We start from the raw sequence: 14,562 nt of genomic DNA on the forward strand, positions 1-14,562 counted from the left end.
ATTGGGCTGCTATGAACATAGGTATACACATCTTTTCGGTTGGGTGTTATGGAGTCCTTAGGATATATCCCTAGAAGAGAAATTACAGGGTCATAGGTTCATTTCTAACTTTGTGAGGGTCCCCAGACTGCTCTCCACAGATGTTGGACCAATTTACATTCCTACAAGCAGTGCAGGAGGGTTCCTTTGTCCCCACAACCTCTCCAACATTTGTTGCTGCTGCTGTTTTTTTTGAAGTATGAAGTATGACATTCTCACAGGGGTGAGGTAACTCATTGTTATCTTTATAGGCATTTCTCTGACAATCAGTGACCTGGAGTAATTTTTCATGTTGGTTGGCATTTTGGATCTCTTTCATCGTGAATATTCTGTTCATATACTTTGCCCATTTTTTGGATGTGGTCATTTGCTATTTTGTTGCTAATTTTGGTGAGCTCTCTGCTTCTTTTATTCTGCTCTCCATCCCCTCAGCTTCCTTCTTCAGTTCAGATATTTTTTTTTACCTTGTTCAGTTACATTATTAGCTTGTTCTTGTAAATGGCCTTTTAGCTCAGCTATTCCATCTTTCAGTTCTCTACATTGAGATAGCTCATATTTTCTTTCAGGGACAAATTGGGTTTTTCCCTGTTTCTGATAGTATTTTTTCCATTACTGTGATTAATGCATCATTAATATTTGGATATTTTCCTCATTTTTAGTTGCTTCTGTTTTACCTGGAATTTCTTTTGGACACCCATCTTTATTCATTGTATTTCATTTAACTGTTTTAGATTTGACCATTTTGTGTGTGTGTTTTGTAGTTTTGTGTCCTGGCTGTCATCATTTAGTTTTGTATTGTGTAAGGAAAAGCCACACCAAATCAAAGCACTCAAACAACGGAGACCACAAACCTCAACAAATACAACAATAGAAACAGAAGTGATTAATGTAGTTTGATCAAAACTAGTGAGCTACAAAAACTCTCCCAAAAAGAAAAGAAAACAAAAAACCAAAATTAAACAAAACAACAACAAAATGCAAAACAAGAATAGACAATTAGAAAAATCAACCACCAAACAGAAATTCAAGAGATGGTGAGGAAGAAGAGAAAAGAAAGGAAGAAAAGGGAAGTGTGATAAAGATAAAGAAAACCCTTACCACACCAGACTTCTTACACAAGATAAATCACATGTAAGTGCAAGTGAATACAGCAAAAACAGGAGCAGAAGCTAAGATTTTTCAAATCAGAGAGGGAGAAAGAAAAGAAAAAAAAAGGGGATAAAAGAGAGAAAAAGAAAAAAAAAAAAATGCTACTACCACAATAGAGTGCACAGACACTCACCAGTAAATGCAATGCAACAGCAACAAAGGCTAATTTTGGTTAGAGAGGAAAACAAACAAACAACAATGAAAAAAGAGAAAAAAAAAAACCACTTAAACATCACCTTACCGAGTAGACTACTCAAAGTTGGCTACACAAAACCCCTTCTTCCTAAACAAAGCAAAAAGAAAATTGTAAAAAGCAAGAGAAATTAAATATGTAGAAGGAAGAAAGAAATTTAATCAAAGGAGACTATTCTCACAGCCCCAGCAGAGACAGAGATTGGTCAAGGCAGTTGAAAGATCAGAAAGAGCTCCAGCCCCCTTGGGGGAAAAAAAAAAAAAAGAAAACCTTTGTCAAACAAATAAACAAAACCAAAAACCTCCTTTGGATGACTCTCTGCTAATCTTGGAATCTTGATAATGAAATTGACTTCACAGAAGGGTCTCCTTGTTTGTAGCTGGGTCCCTCTGAAGTCTTGGGTGGGGTTCAGAGGGAAAAAATGAAACTCACAGCTGCTCTGTTATCTGCATTGTACTTTTTCCAGCAGTCTGTTGCCAGTCTATATATGACTTGTAATTCTCTGCCTTGGTTCCACTTTTTCCCTTCCTGTATACTTCCTCCACCACTGGCCTGGAAATCCTGCCCTCAGTCAGTATTCCCAGGTTTTTCACACACATTTTTCTTATTAAAGAAAAATGAAACTTTTTAAATTTTTAAAATTATATTTATTTATTTATTTATTGGATAGAAACAGCCAGAAATTGAGAGGAGTGGAGAAAGAGAGGGAGAGAGACAGAGAGACACCTGCAGACCTGCTTCACCACTCACAAAGCTTTTCCCCTACAGGTGGGGACCAGGAGCTCAAACGCAGATCCATGTGCACTGTAATATGTGCACTTACCCAAGTGTGCAACCACCCAGCCCCTACACACATTATTTTGGGGAGGTTTGGGGGAGACCATATGCAATGACCAGATTCTGGCCATTCTTAAAGTCCATTCCATTCAGTGCTCCTTGTGGGACTGCATAAAGCCTTTGCTCAAACTATAGCCCCAGGTCATATTCAGTCCCACTTCTTTCTTTTTCTTCCCAGATTATGGTTTTCCCACATGCCAGTTTCTGTCTCTGATCTGTTTCCTAAGGGACCCAGTTTTCAATAATCCCTCAAAGGTATTCTCAAAGCATATATGGCCAAGAAAAATTGACTGTGGTATGACCTCATGTATAACCTTACACATTTGCAAGATACCTCACTGCTACCAAGCACTAGTAGGATTTAAACATTCAGACAGAAGAAAAAAAAAACTATCCTAAATGAGGAATTACTTGGCTATTCTAGAAAAGAAAAGCATCTAATAAAGGAAGAGAGAAACGTCAAAACCAATACCCATAAATCCGTGTCATTCATTTATGCAAAAGATAGGTCAGAAGAAATGGAACTGAAGGAAGCAATACCATTCAAAATTGAACTTAAAAAGATTAAATATCTAGGAATAAATCTAACAAAGGATGTAAAGGACATTTTCAAGGAAAACTTTAAGACACTATTAAAAGAAATAGAGGATGCCCGGGGAGGGGGGGGGGAGGGCGAAGATGGGATGGGACACAATCTTTTGGTGGTGGGATTGGTGTTTATGTACACTCCTATTAATTTGTAGTCATATAAATCACTTTTTCATGTATCCACCAGTTTTTTGGTGTCCTTTCCCCATAACTTTTACTGTTGTTTTGCTACTGTGCTCTACTTAGCCTCTCCAGTTCAAGCACATTCTAGAATTAGTAATGCTGACCATGTAGTACATATACTGACCAGCTATTAATTCCCAGTCCTTCTTTTACCTAAGTACTAAGCTTTAGTTAAACGATTGGATATTTCTCTGATATAGCACAAGCCATTGTTTCTTTATGCCTAGATTGGTGTGACTCCTCCCTTTAGGAGTGGTTATCTCTTCTTTTATGCTCAGCAACAGCCATCAACCAAACTCTTTTTAAGTTAAATTACAACAATTTAAGTAATATGAGAGGGGAAAAATTGATTGTATGTCTCAAAATTTTTAAAGCACAGACTAAGCCTTTTTAATACACATGCTGAATCTTTGATATGTTGACTCTCTTAAAAGCATAGACCAAAGAGAACAGAAGCAACCGGTGGCACAGCTCTTCACAAAACGTGCGCTTAACAGCTGTGCCACTGCCTGACTCCCACTCCCCTTCCTTTTTATTGGATAGGACACACAGAAATTGATAGGTTGACAGAAATTGATAGGTGGGGGTTATAGAGACCTCCTTCACCTGCCTTGCAACCTCCCTAGCTGCAGGTGGGACCAGAGACTTTGAGCCTCTTTCCTTGAGCATGATAGCATGTGTATTCAATTAGGTGCACCATCACCCAAAACACTGGAATATATGCTTACAACTCCTTACCTGGACTGAAAACTGGAAACCAGCGGTAGAATTCATTCTTGTATGGAACAGTGTCAAACTCACTGCATTGAATTTGTCGAAATGAGGGTGTATCTGGTCGGCAGGGGTGGACATTGCACAATCGATAGCGTTTTCTTTCTCCAGTACAGTACTTCCCTCCAAACTTTGGTCTTTGAATGAAGCAGACAAGTCCATTTTAAATTTCCTTAGACACCAATATTTTCTTCTAAAAATCCCCTGGTATATGGTTATGCTTATTTCTTGCCAAACCACGAACCACTGTACCTTCAAAACTTATGAGGGTTATGAGGTAAGTTTTTAAATAAATATTATTAATTTGAACTCTAATATGTAAATAAAATTTAGATTGAAATAGTTTAAGATTTCTGTATCAGGCTGAGAGGTGGCACTCCTGGTTAAGCACACATATTACCTGGCACAAGGACCTAGGTTCAAGCCCCAGCTCCCCACCTGTATGGGTCTGCTTCACAAGTAGTGAAGCAGTTCTGTAGGTTTCTACTTTTCTGTGTCTCTATTTCCCAATCCTCTTTTAATTTCTCTCTGTCCTATCTAATAAAAAAATAGGAAAACAAGAAAAATGGCTGCAGGAGCTGTGGCTTCATAGTACCAGCAACAACCCTGGTAGCAAGAAAAAAAATTGATTGAGACATAAATTGAGAGGGAAGGGGGAGAAAGAAAAGGAGAGAGAGATAGAGAGAGAAAGACTAAATCACAGCGCTGCTTCCATACTTATGAAACTCCCTCCCTCCATATAGAGACTGCAAACTTGAACCCAGATCCTTATGCATGGTAACAAGCCGCTCTATCAGGTGCACCACTACCTGACCACTTGAAGTAAATTACTTTAAAAATAAACTCTTTAAGTTTAAGATATATTTTTGTTGTCATCGTTGCCCATAAATGGTTGGTTGCAAATGTATAATTTTCTTTTTTTTAATATTTACTTTTATTCCCTTTTTGTTGCCCTTGTTGTTTTATTGTTGTTGTTATTCATGTCCTCCTTGTTGGATAGGACAGAGAGAAATGGAGAGAGTAGGGGAAGACAGAGAGGGGGAAAGAAAGATAGACACCTGCAGACCTGCTTCACCGCTTGTTAAGTGTCTCCCCTGCAGGTGGGGAGCCGGGGCTCGAACTGGAATCCTTACGCTGGTCCTTATGCTTGGTGCCACATGTGCTTAACCCGCTGTGCTACTGCCTGACTCCCTACAAATGTATAATTTTCTACATACCATTTATGTACCTTTTCTATTTGTAGATCCTCCTAGAGTTTCAATCTTAGAATTTGGGATTCGGGTGGTAGCTAGCGCAGCGGGTTAAGTACAGGTGGTGTAGAGTGCAATGATGGGCGTAAGGATCCCATTTTAAGGCTCTGGCTCCCTACCTGCAGGGGGGTCACTTCACAAGTGATGAAGCAGGTCTGCAGGTGTCTCTCTTACTCTCCCCCTCTCTGTCTTCCCCTCCTCTTTCTATTTCTCTTTGTCCTATCCAAAAACAATGACATCAATAACTACAACAATAAAAACAAAAGGGAGTAAATTAAAAAAAGAATTTATGCTGAAGATGGAGATACTGCTTTCCCTCCCAATATCTGATCCTTCTCTAAAAGTGGTCAGATTTCAGAATCATCCATCCTTTGCCTTCCTGTGACCCCTTTGCCTGGGTGTCAGTGGTAGCTATGCATCTGCTTCCTCTTTAATCCCATAACCACCAAACTAGACAGGTTCGGTTTTATCTTTATCCCCACTTTGCCTCTGACTATCTTCTCTCCCATATCCTGTTGTACACACATTGCTTGGTAATGTTTGAAGTTACAGAAACTATTTCTTTCAATAAAAGCAGTTTGTATTAATGGGTAAGATTTAGACTGTTTTGCCCACATTCCTTAAAGATACACAAACATATCCATGTAGCAAATAATAAGGTCATCACAAAACTTTTATAGTTACCATTTGTTGACAGTGTTATATGGTATTCACTTTATTATTTTTCAGGGGTTTTTTTTTTAGGATTTACTTAATCTAACTAGAAAGTTTCACATACGATAGAGAAACCTGAGAGGCAATCAGCACTCTTGACAAGAGTGATGGAATTGTGAGCTGCAGGCATGCAAGTCCTGCACCATACCAGATAAGCTATTTCCCTGGTTATAATTTTGTTAAATTTTTACAGTTATCAACGTTATCAACTTTTTAGCTTATAAAGGAAATTTGTTTTTCATATTTATGTACATATAAACACACTATATGGTTTATATGTATATCTCTACATATGCACAGATATACATTTAGTAATATTAATATATGGAAAGGAGAGTATGATTTAGAACCATGGTACTGGAAAATTATAATCATCATTGTCAATTGCCATTGTAAAAATATAACTCTTCCTCTTACTTTGGTTTGCTTTTCACTGGAAATTCAATGCTCTGGGCCAACTTTTTTTTTAGTTCAGATAGGGAGAGAGACCACCATAACAAAGTTTCCTTCAGTACAGTGGGGACCATGCTTGAACATGGATCGTGCCCACAACAAAGCAAGTGCACCAGCCAAGTGAGTAATTTTGCTGGTCCTCTTCTTTCATTTTAATGTGTACTGATGAAAAAAATATATGAATGAATATGCTTTCTATTTATAGGAGGAAAATGTGTACACTATAAAAATTATACTTGGGGGAGTCAGGCTGTAGCACACTTAACTGTGGGTTAAGTGCACGTGACATGAAGCGCAAGGACCAGCATAAGAATCCCAGTTCGAGTCCGAGGCTCCCCACCTGCAGGGGAATTGCTTCACAGGCAGTGAAGCAGGTCTGCAGGTGTCTCTCTTTCTCTCGCCCTCTCTGTCTTCCCCTCCTCTCTCCATTTATCTCTGTCCTATCTAACAATGACATCAATAACAACAACAATAACTAGAATAACAGTAAAAAGCAAGAGCAACAAAAGGGATAATAAATATAAAAATTAAAAATATATTTATTTATTTATTATCCCTTTTGTTGCACAAGAGCATGCAGGGAATACCCCCCAACACCTCATCTGCACTATTCCCGTCTTTAGGTCCATGACTGTTCAACAGTTTATTTGGCTTTGTATGTTAACTCTCTTTTCAGCCACCAGGTTCCAGATGCCAGCAAGATGCTGACCAGACTTCCCTGGAGAGACGACCCCATCAATGTGTACTGGAGCTCCGCGTCCCCAGAACCCCACCCTACTAGGGAAAGAGAGAGGCAGACTGGGAGTATGGATCGACCAGTCAACACCCATGTTCAGTGGGGAAGCAATTACAGCAGCCAGACCTTCCACCCTCTGCAACCCACAACAACCCTGGATCCATACTCCCAGAGAGATAGAGAATGGGAAGGCTATCAGGGGAGGGGATGGGATATGAAACTGTATCCCTCTTATTCTATGGTTTTGTTAATGTCTCCTTTCTTAAATAAAAAATATGTATACATATATATGTACTTGGGAAGCTGTATGGCAGCAAATAATGAAATTAAGAATATAATATGTAGGGGGCTGGGTGGTACCACACCTGGTAGCACAAACATGTTATAGTAGTCAAGGACCCAGGTTCAAACCCCAGTTCCCACTTGTGGGGTGGGGGGGGACTTCACTAGTGGTAGAGCAGTGTTACAGGTGTTTCTCTCTCTCTTTCTCTTTCCTTCCCCCCATTTCTTTCTGCCTTTATTCAAAATAAGTAAATAAAATAAAATATTAAAAATAAAAATATACAAAAGAAATATTATTTGCATATATTAAAGAATGTGAATTTAAGTTTTTTTAAAATTCTTTTTATTTATTTGATAGAGACTACCAGGAATCATGAGGAAAGGGGGAAGACAGAGAAGGAGAGAGACAGAGAGACACCTGCAGCCATGCTTCACCACTTGCAAAGCTTTCCCCCTGCAGGTGGGGAAGAAAGTGAATTTAAGTTTAACTCATATATAGTATCACTTGTGGAAGTTAAAAATGTGACAGATTATACAACTTGATTAAAAATGAAAGCGAGTGAAATAGCATCTATGGAACATAACAGGTTAATCCTCATTTTATAATATTATTAACAATTGTCCTAAAATATGCTTGGCTATTTTATTAGCTTGCTAAGGGAAGAAAAATATTTTGACAAAATTAATTGTAATTGAAAGAAAGCTTACATCAGCAAAACTGGGTATAACTAATAGCTCCATGACAGAATGGCTTTATCTAAAAAGACTTAATTATGTAATTCCTAAAGCTTTTCACAAAGATTATTTTTTTTAAAAAAAAAGCCTTGCTTATTTCTTCAAATGACTGAATTAGCTTACTATTTTAAAATTCTAGTGATAAGCCAGTCAAAATGAAAAAAAAAAAAAAGTAAAACCACTTGTAACCAGATAATGCCTCTGGTAAAACATACATGTTTTAAATCTGCAAGGACCAGGGTTCAAGTTCTTTGTCTCCACCTGCAGGGGGAAAACTTCACAAGAGGTGAAGCAGTGCTGCCGATGTCTTTCTGTGCCTCTTCATATCTCTCTCTCTCCCTCTCCCTCTCCCTCTCCCTCTCCCTCTCTCTCTCCCTTTTTCCCCATCCCTCCATAGTTATAGCTAGTTCTTGGTGACTGCACTAGGAATCACTGCTCCTGGAAGCCTTTTTTTTTTCTTTCCATTTTATTGCCCTTGTTGTTACTGTTGTTGTTGGATAGGAATGAGAGAAATTGAGAGAGATGGGGAAGACAGAGAGGGTGAGAGAAAGACACTTGCAGAACTGCTTTACCTCTTGTGAAGCCACTCTCCTACAGGTAGAGAGCCAAGGGTTCAAACCAGGATGCTTATGCTAGTCCTTTGCACTTCACTCCATGTGGTCTTAACATGGTGTGATACCACCTGGACCCCCTTCTCTCTCTATTTCTCCTTTCCCTTTAGATTTAGCTCTGTCTCTATCTAATGAATATATGAATGACCTAGTTTTTTAAAAGAACTTAAGGGGAAAAAATGACATTCATGGAAGGTAGGGAACTCTAGTAAGACTTACTCTGGGCTGTTGCAGAGCCTCTCTGCGCTCTGGGCTCCAGCCCCACAGGTCCTGGAACAGTGGGACCAGGGTGACCACTGGCCCCAGCCTCCAGGAATGCTCTCTGGTTTCTTCCCCACTGTGATACACTTGCCAGCCATGCACCACTAGAAAGGAAAGTGTCAGGAGATCCACTTGTCAGGAGGCTTTCCATAGCAGGAGGAACCAAGCACCCCAGAAAGTTAAGCCCTTTCTCTCTAAATAAAGAGTCTTCCTATACTCACCTTTCAGACATACAACAAAGGACTCAGAAAAGAAATTTTCCCAAAAGTCTTAGGCTTTAGAATCACAGAATTCCAAACAATTTTATATTTCCAAGCTGCAGTAAAGGCATTACTCAAAGTGTGGTTGGCAGGTTTCTGCCAGAATAGAAATGAACAGGCTACTTCCTTCACTGAGAATATGTTGCTAGAAAAAGCATATCATTTTAGTTTGCCCAGTAACATAATTGTTCAGTGGCATAGTTGGTAAGTTTATTGGTGCAAGTTCCTTATCTTCTTGTAGATAACAGAAAATTTTCTGTAGTTTAAGACTGTGATCTACAACAAGATAAGGAATTTGCACAAGTAAAGCTATGTATTTTGATCAAGTTTTATAATGTCAGTGATAAGTCATATTATAATACAATCAAGAAGCACAAAGATATCGACTAAGCGTCTAAATGCTAGGCTCACAACAAACCCAATTGGTTTCTTTGCTCAGCATGGCTTAACCCTGTTCCTAGAAGTTCGAAGATATCTTCTACCTCTGTGTTCTTGGGATTCAGAATTTCTTCCTTACTATATTGGGCAGAAATTCAAGATCTGTAGTCAGATCATATGGTGAGAAATATGATGATTAGTGGTTCAAATCCAGGATTTTGGAAAGAAGAAACCACTGGTTTGTCCTTTTTAATCTCCTAGTAATGAAGGTTAATAAGCTCAGCACATGTAAGGAGGCTTAGACTATAAATTCCAGTTCAGCAATTCACTGGTGAGATGGTGCAGATGTTTTTCAAGTGAAGTGTGGACTTTTACTTCAGCCCTCTTTCTCTAACTACCCTTGTCTAGTTAAGGTTCAAGAGACCCTTAAGAACATCTTTTTCTCTGAATATTCTGACTGTGTCACTTCCATTTGTTCAGTAGAAATGCTCTCTAGGAACTTCCTCACTCTTCCCAAGAAATCTCTGACCCATTTTCCTCCCACCTTCTTTTCTAGCCTGAGAAGTCACCTTCTTCTCACCACACTGTGTCCCATCTGCAGCAGCATCCAGCTTAGAGCGACAAAAGCCTTTGACTGAGCACCACAAGGTCTGGCAAACATTCTGGAAAACAAATGTGAGACTTACACTTCTCTATATATTCAAAACTTGCACAAAAAGCATTTCCACAGTATGGCAAAATATCCATACAACCCCCCACAATAAATACTGAGGTTGTTAAAGACATAAGGGTGATAGTGATCAAGAATTCTCCTTTGAAATTTAATTTGAACTTACTATATATAGTAGTCTTTAGGCATTCTTAGGGAGATAAAACACACTGCCAGTGAACTAAGGCTATAATTCCTGTATGTGTGGAACAAAATCCAGCATAATTTGTGATAGTGGCTATCAAATACCAACCTATCCATTGATGGACGAAAACCTGATAACAAACAGTTGGGGTAGTATATAACCTATAGTATATTCCTATATCCACTGAAGGATATAGGAATTGTTCCAACCACAGTCAGCTTGTTTACTTATTACTCAAAGTAACTAGTTTGTTATCTTTCAGTGTGAGAGTTGGATAGTTTTTCTCAGTTCTCTTGTAATAGCAACAGGGGAAGATGGTGTAATCCTGCCATCTCATCTGAAATGGCTCAGATGTTTTTATCCATACTTTAGTTTTCTCACCCATCATTTAATTCACTTGTTTTCTTGACCTCTACTTTTACTGATTTTCTTCAAAATAAGATTTCATATATTAAAATTATTCTAGAAAGTTCTCTATCTTTATTTCTCGAGATTTGAGTCTCCAAGATCATCTGTTTTTGTTCTCCTAGAACTCATAATTACCGTTGAATCCTCCTATTCCCTCATTTCAGTTTTATTTTTTAAATATTTCACAGAGCACTGACCTTATCTGTGCAGGATTTTTATCAATTCCACATCATTTTTATTTGGCTGAGAGACATTTTAGATAGGCATATATAGATAGACAGGTGGCCATAGCACTGATACTCCCTTGGAGCCATGGCTGTGAAAATGACAAGGCCAATACTTTATTTTAAAGTGACCCAGAGAATGAATGTACCAGTTTGTTAATGCTAAGTCTAGTAGCACAGCAAGGAGACTTTAATAAAGAGATTATATGTTTATGTGTATGTGTATATGTATGTACATTAGAGGGCAATTATTGTCTCTTACAAAAACTTCTATTATAATCATTGAATAAGTAAAGTGTTAACCTTAAGTTAAACTTAAGGTTAACTTACATCCCACCTAAATCTTAGGTCTATTCCATCCCCAACTTGAGGCCAGATAACAGTTTGAATATAATAAATGACACTGAGTGATTTAACAACTGGGACAAAGTCTAAACTCATCAGATAGAGGACTATAAAAACGGAATAAGGGCAAGAGACTGGCTCATTTTAATGATGGTCTTTTTGGTCAATATTAGGCCACCCCATCATCTGGGGCTCTAGTCGGAAAACCCTTGTATTCCCACATAGATATGATGGGACTAGTACTATAATAAATCCCTCTCTCCACTATCACTGGTTATCTTCATCAGGAACATCATCATAAGCCCTCCTGTGAGCCTCTCCAGGTCCTTGCCCTCACTGTAGACCAGCAATGGTATGGACTGCCCCACTCATTGAAGGGAGGCTAGGTCAGCCTACTCTGCCACTTAAGGAAGATGAATCCTTAAATGAATGCAGCACAGAATGTTCCTAGCTGTGATTATGGACTGTGAATTCAGACTGATAGGGACTCAAGAGGTAACAAAGGTTCCTATGCTGAATAGAAATATATATATATGAGCTCCAGATCATATCAATGGGGTAAACAGTCAATGGTATTTATATACTTTCCTCATGTCTGGAGGCTTATCTCTGCCCTAATCCAGCTTTCTAGCCCTACTCTATTTTAAAAAAATTTTTATTTATAAGGAAACATTGACTAAACCATAGGATAAGAGGGGTACAACTCCACATAATTCCCACCACCAGAACTTTGTATCCCATCCTCTCCCCTAATAGCTTTCCTATTCTTTAACCCTCTGGGAGTATGGACCCAGGGTCATTGTGGGATGCAGAAGGTGGAAGGTCTGGCTTCTGTAATTGCTTCCTCACTGAACGTGGGTGTTGACAGGTTAATCCATACTCGCAGCCTGTCTCTCTTTCGCCAGTGGGAAAGGGCTTTGGGGAAGCAAGCTCCAGGACACATTGGTGAGGTTGTCTGTCCAGGGAAGTCAGCATCATGCTAGCATCTGGAACCTGGTGGCTGGAAAGAGAGTTAGCATACAAAGCCAAACAATTTTTTTGACCAATCATGGACCTAAGATGAGGAGTTGGGGGTCCTCCATTTTGTAGATAGTTAGTAGGCATATTTTAGTTATAGTCTAAAGAGCCTGTGGCTATACTAGTGTTGTTTTATTTATTTTTTTCAGTTTCTTTTTTCCCCTGAGCTTGAAATCTGATATGCAGGTGGATCCAAGTTATTTTCTGTGGAGATGATGTCATGGCTGGAAAAAGAACCAGAAAGCTGGATCAGGGAAGAGAGTAGCTCCCAAATATGGGGAAGGGGTATAAATACTGTTGACTATAAACTCCATCAATTTGATATGATCTGGGGACTATATTCAGCTTAGGAGCCTATGTGACCTCTGCATCCCGACAGATCAGAGCTCACATTCTGTGGTCATAAGTAGGAACATTCCAAGCTGCCCCAATATTGACCCATCTTCCTCAGCTGTAGCATAGAGTATGTTGTCTGTCCTCCCTTTGGAGTACAGAACATTCTCTACCATTGTTGATCCAAGTTGAGGGGAAGGTCCTATGGGGGCCCACAAAGAGGTGTATTGTGTTGTCCCTGATAGAGATGACCAGTCACAATGGACAGAGGGATTTATTCGAGGTCTAGGCCCATCAAGTGTGTTTGGGACTTTCAGGACTCCCCGATTAGGGCCCCAGCTGGTGGAATGGCCTGATAGTGACTAAAGAGTCATCATTAAAGTATGTCAGTCTCTTGCCCTTATCCAGCTTTTGCAGCCCTTGCTTTGATAGGGTTAGCTTTGGAGTGAGTGATGGAACTGTAATAGGAAGTAGGTGAGGAGGGTATCTAAGTCTAAGTAGACACTATTTCATTATGAACATGATACTGACTCACTACAGACTATTGTGTACTTTTGCTTTCAAGTATGTATTTTGTCCTAATTTATGGATACATGTGAACATATGCTCTATCTTATGGGACATGGTCTATATCTAGGCTTTGGGACTTTGTTAGGAAGTGAGCACCCTGGATTTATCCCAGGAATGCAAGGCTGGCTCAACATACATAAGTCAATCAATGTTATTATCCACATCAATAAAAGCAAAACCAAAACCCACATGATTATCTCAATAGATGCAGATAAAGCCTTTGACAAAATCCTACTCTAAATCTGACACCATCTCCTCAGACAATATTGTTAGCTCACCTATATGTTAGCTATCAGGCTCAGGAAACACTGTTAAAGTTATGGGCCCTTAAGAACATACCTAAAGTAGATTTCCTAGCTTCCTCCCACATGAAGACCCCTAATTTAATTTCCTCTAGTCCTGCATTGGGGTTCCTGTTTATTAAACAATTTGTCCACATTTTCAGCCACCAAGCTGTAGATGTTTATATCATGCCATCCTAACTTCCTTGGGCAGATGACCTTACAGCTAAATCCCAAAGTCTCATTTCTCCAGAGCCCTACCCACCTAGGGCAAGATAGAAACAGGCTGGGGTATGGATCAACCTGCCAATGCCCATGTCCAGAGAAGAAGCAATTACAGAAGCCAGACTTTCCACCTTCTGCACCCCATAAAGAATTCTGGTCCAGTCCATACTCCCATAGGGGTAAAGTATAGGGCAGCTTCCAGTGGAGGGGATGGGACACGAATCTCTGGTGTTGGAAATGTATGGATTTTTATCCCTATTATCTTATAATCTTGTTAATCATTATTAAATCACTAACAAAAATATGTCATAAAGGGAAATAAAACATGAGAAGCTGGAAGAAACTATAGGTAAAAAGGATAGACCCACATAAAGTCTAGACACAGGATAATGTAATATAAATTACAAAATAAATGTGTAATATATGATTAAAGGAATAAAAAGTTACACTGAAACTCTAAATTAGAATCAAGAGACAATAGAAATTAGAAAAAATTGGGAAAACAGTCTAACATACTGTTATTTTAAGTAAATATATGTAGTTAACATACATTTATACATGAATATAAATGTGTATATAATTAAATTTAAAAGCAAATAATTTAATATTTAAAAGTTAATAAGCAGGTTAAATTGAAAATTATATATATGTAGATAAAATAATTACACAAAAATACAGAATATGAAAAACATGAAGTGAAGGTGTCAAGATACAGAAGACTGGTGGTAAAGTGCAACACACATATAATTAATATTTTAGGCTAAAAGGGAGCATTAAAACATCATGTTATGAGATAAGAACAGAGCATAAGAGGCAGCACAAACCCCGAAGTACCTGTGAAGCCATCTTAGAGAATTCAATTTTG

The 14,562-nt window shown here is 38.7% G+C and overlaps 1 protein-coding gene across 3 annotated transcripts in view; it reads right to left on the reverse strand.

The window, feature by feature from the left end:
• Positions 1 to 14,562, reverse strand: part of ADAMTS12 (ADAM metallopeptidase with thrombospondin type 1 motif 12) — a 422,633-nt gene that overhangs the window by 144,353 nt on the left and 263,718 nt on the right. For all 3 annotated transcript variants that reach the window (XR_009549943.1, XM_007535890.3, XM_060191210.1), the window contains exons 10-12: positions 10,010 to 10,102; positions 8,761 to 8,906; positions 3,728 to 3,897 (exon numbers count right to left, since the gene is read on the reverse strand). Coding sequence is in view for 2 of the 3 variants with exons in the window: in XM_007535890.3 (XP_007535952.2) it covers positions 3,728 to 3,897; positions 8,761 to 8,906; positions 10,010 to 10,102 (409 nt within the window). In the remaining variant the exon portion in view is untranslated. The remainder of the gene's footprint in view (positions 1 to 3,727; positions 3,898 to 8,760; positions 8,907 to 10,009; positions 10,103 to 14,562) is intronic.

Source organism: Erinaceus europaeus, chromosome 5 (genome assembly GCF_950295315.1).
Source record: "Erinaceus europaeus chromosome 5, mEriEur2.1, whole genome shotgun sequence".
Taxonomy (NCBI): domain Eukaryota; kingdom Metazoa; phylum Chordata; class Mammalia; order Eulipotyphla; family Erinaceidae; genus Erinaceus; species Erinaceus europaeus.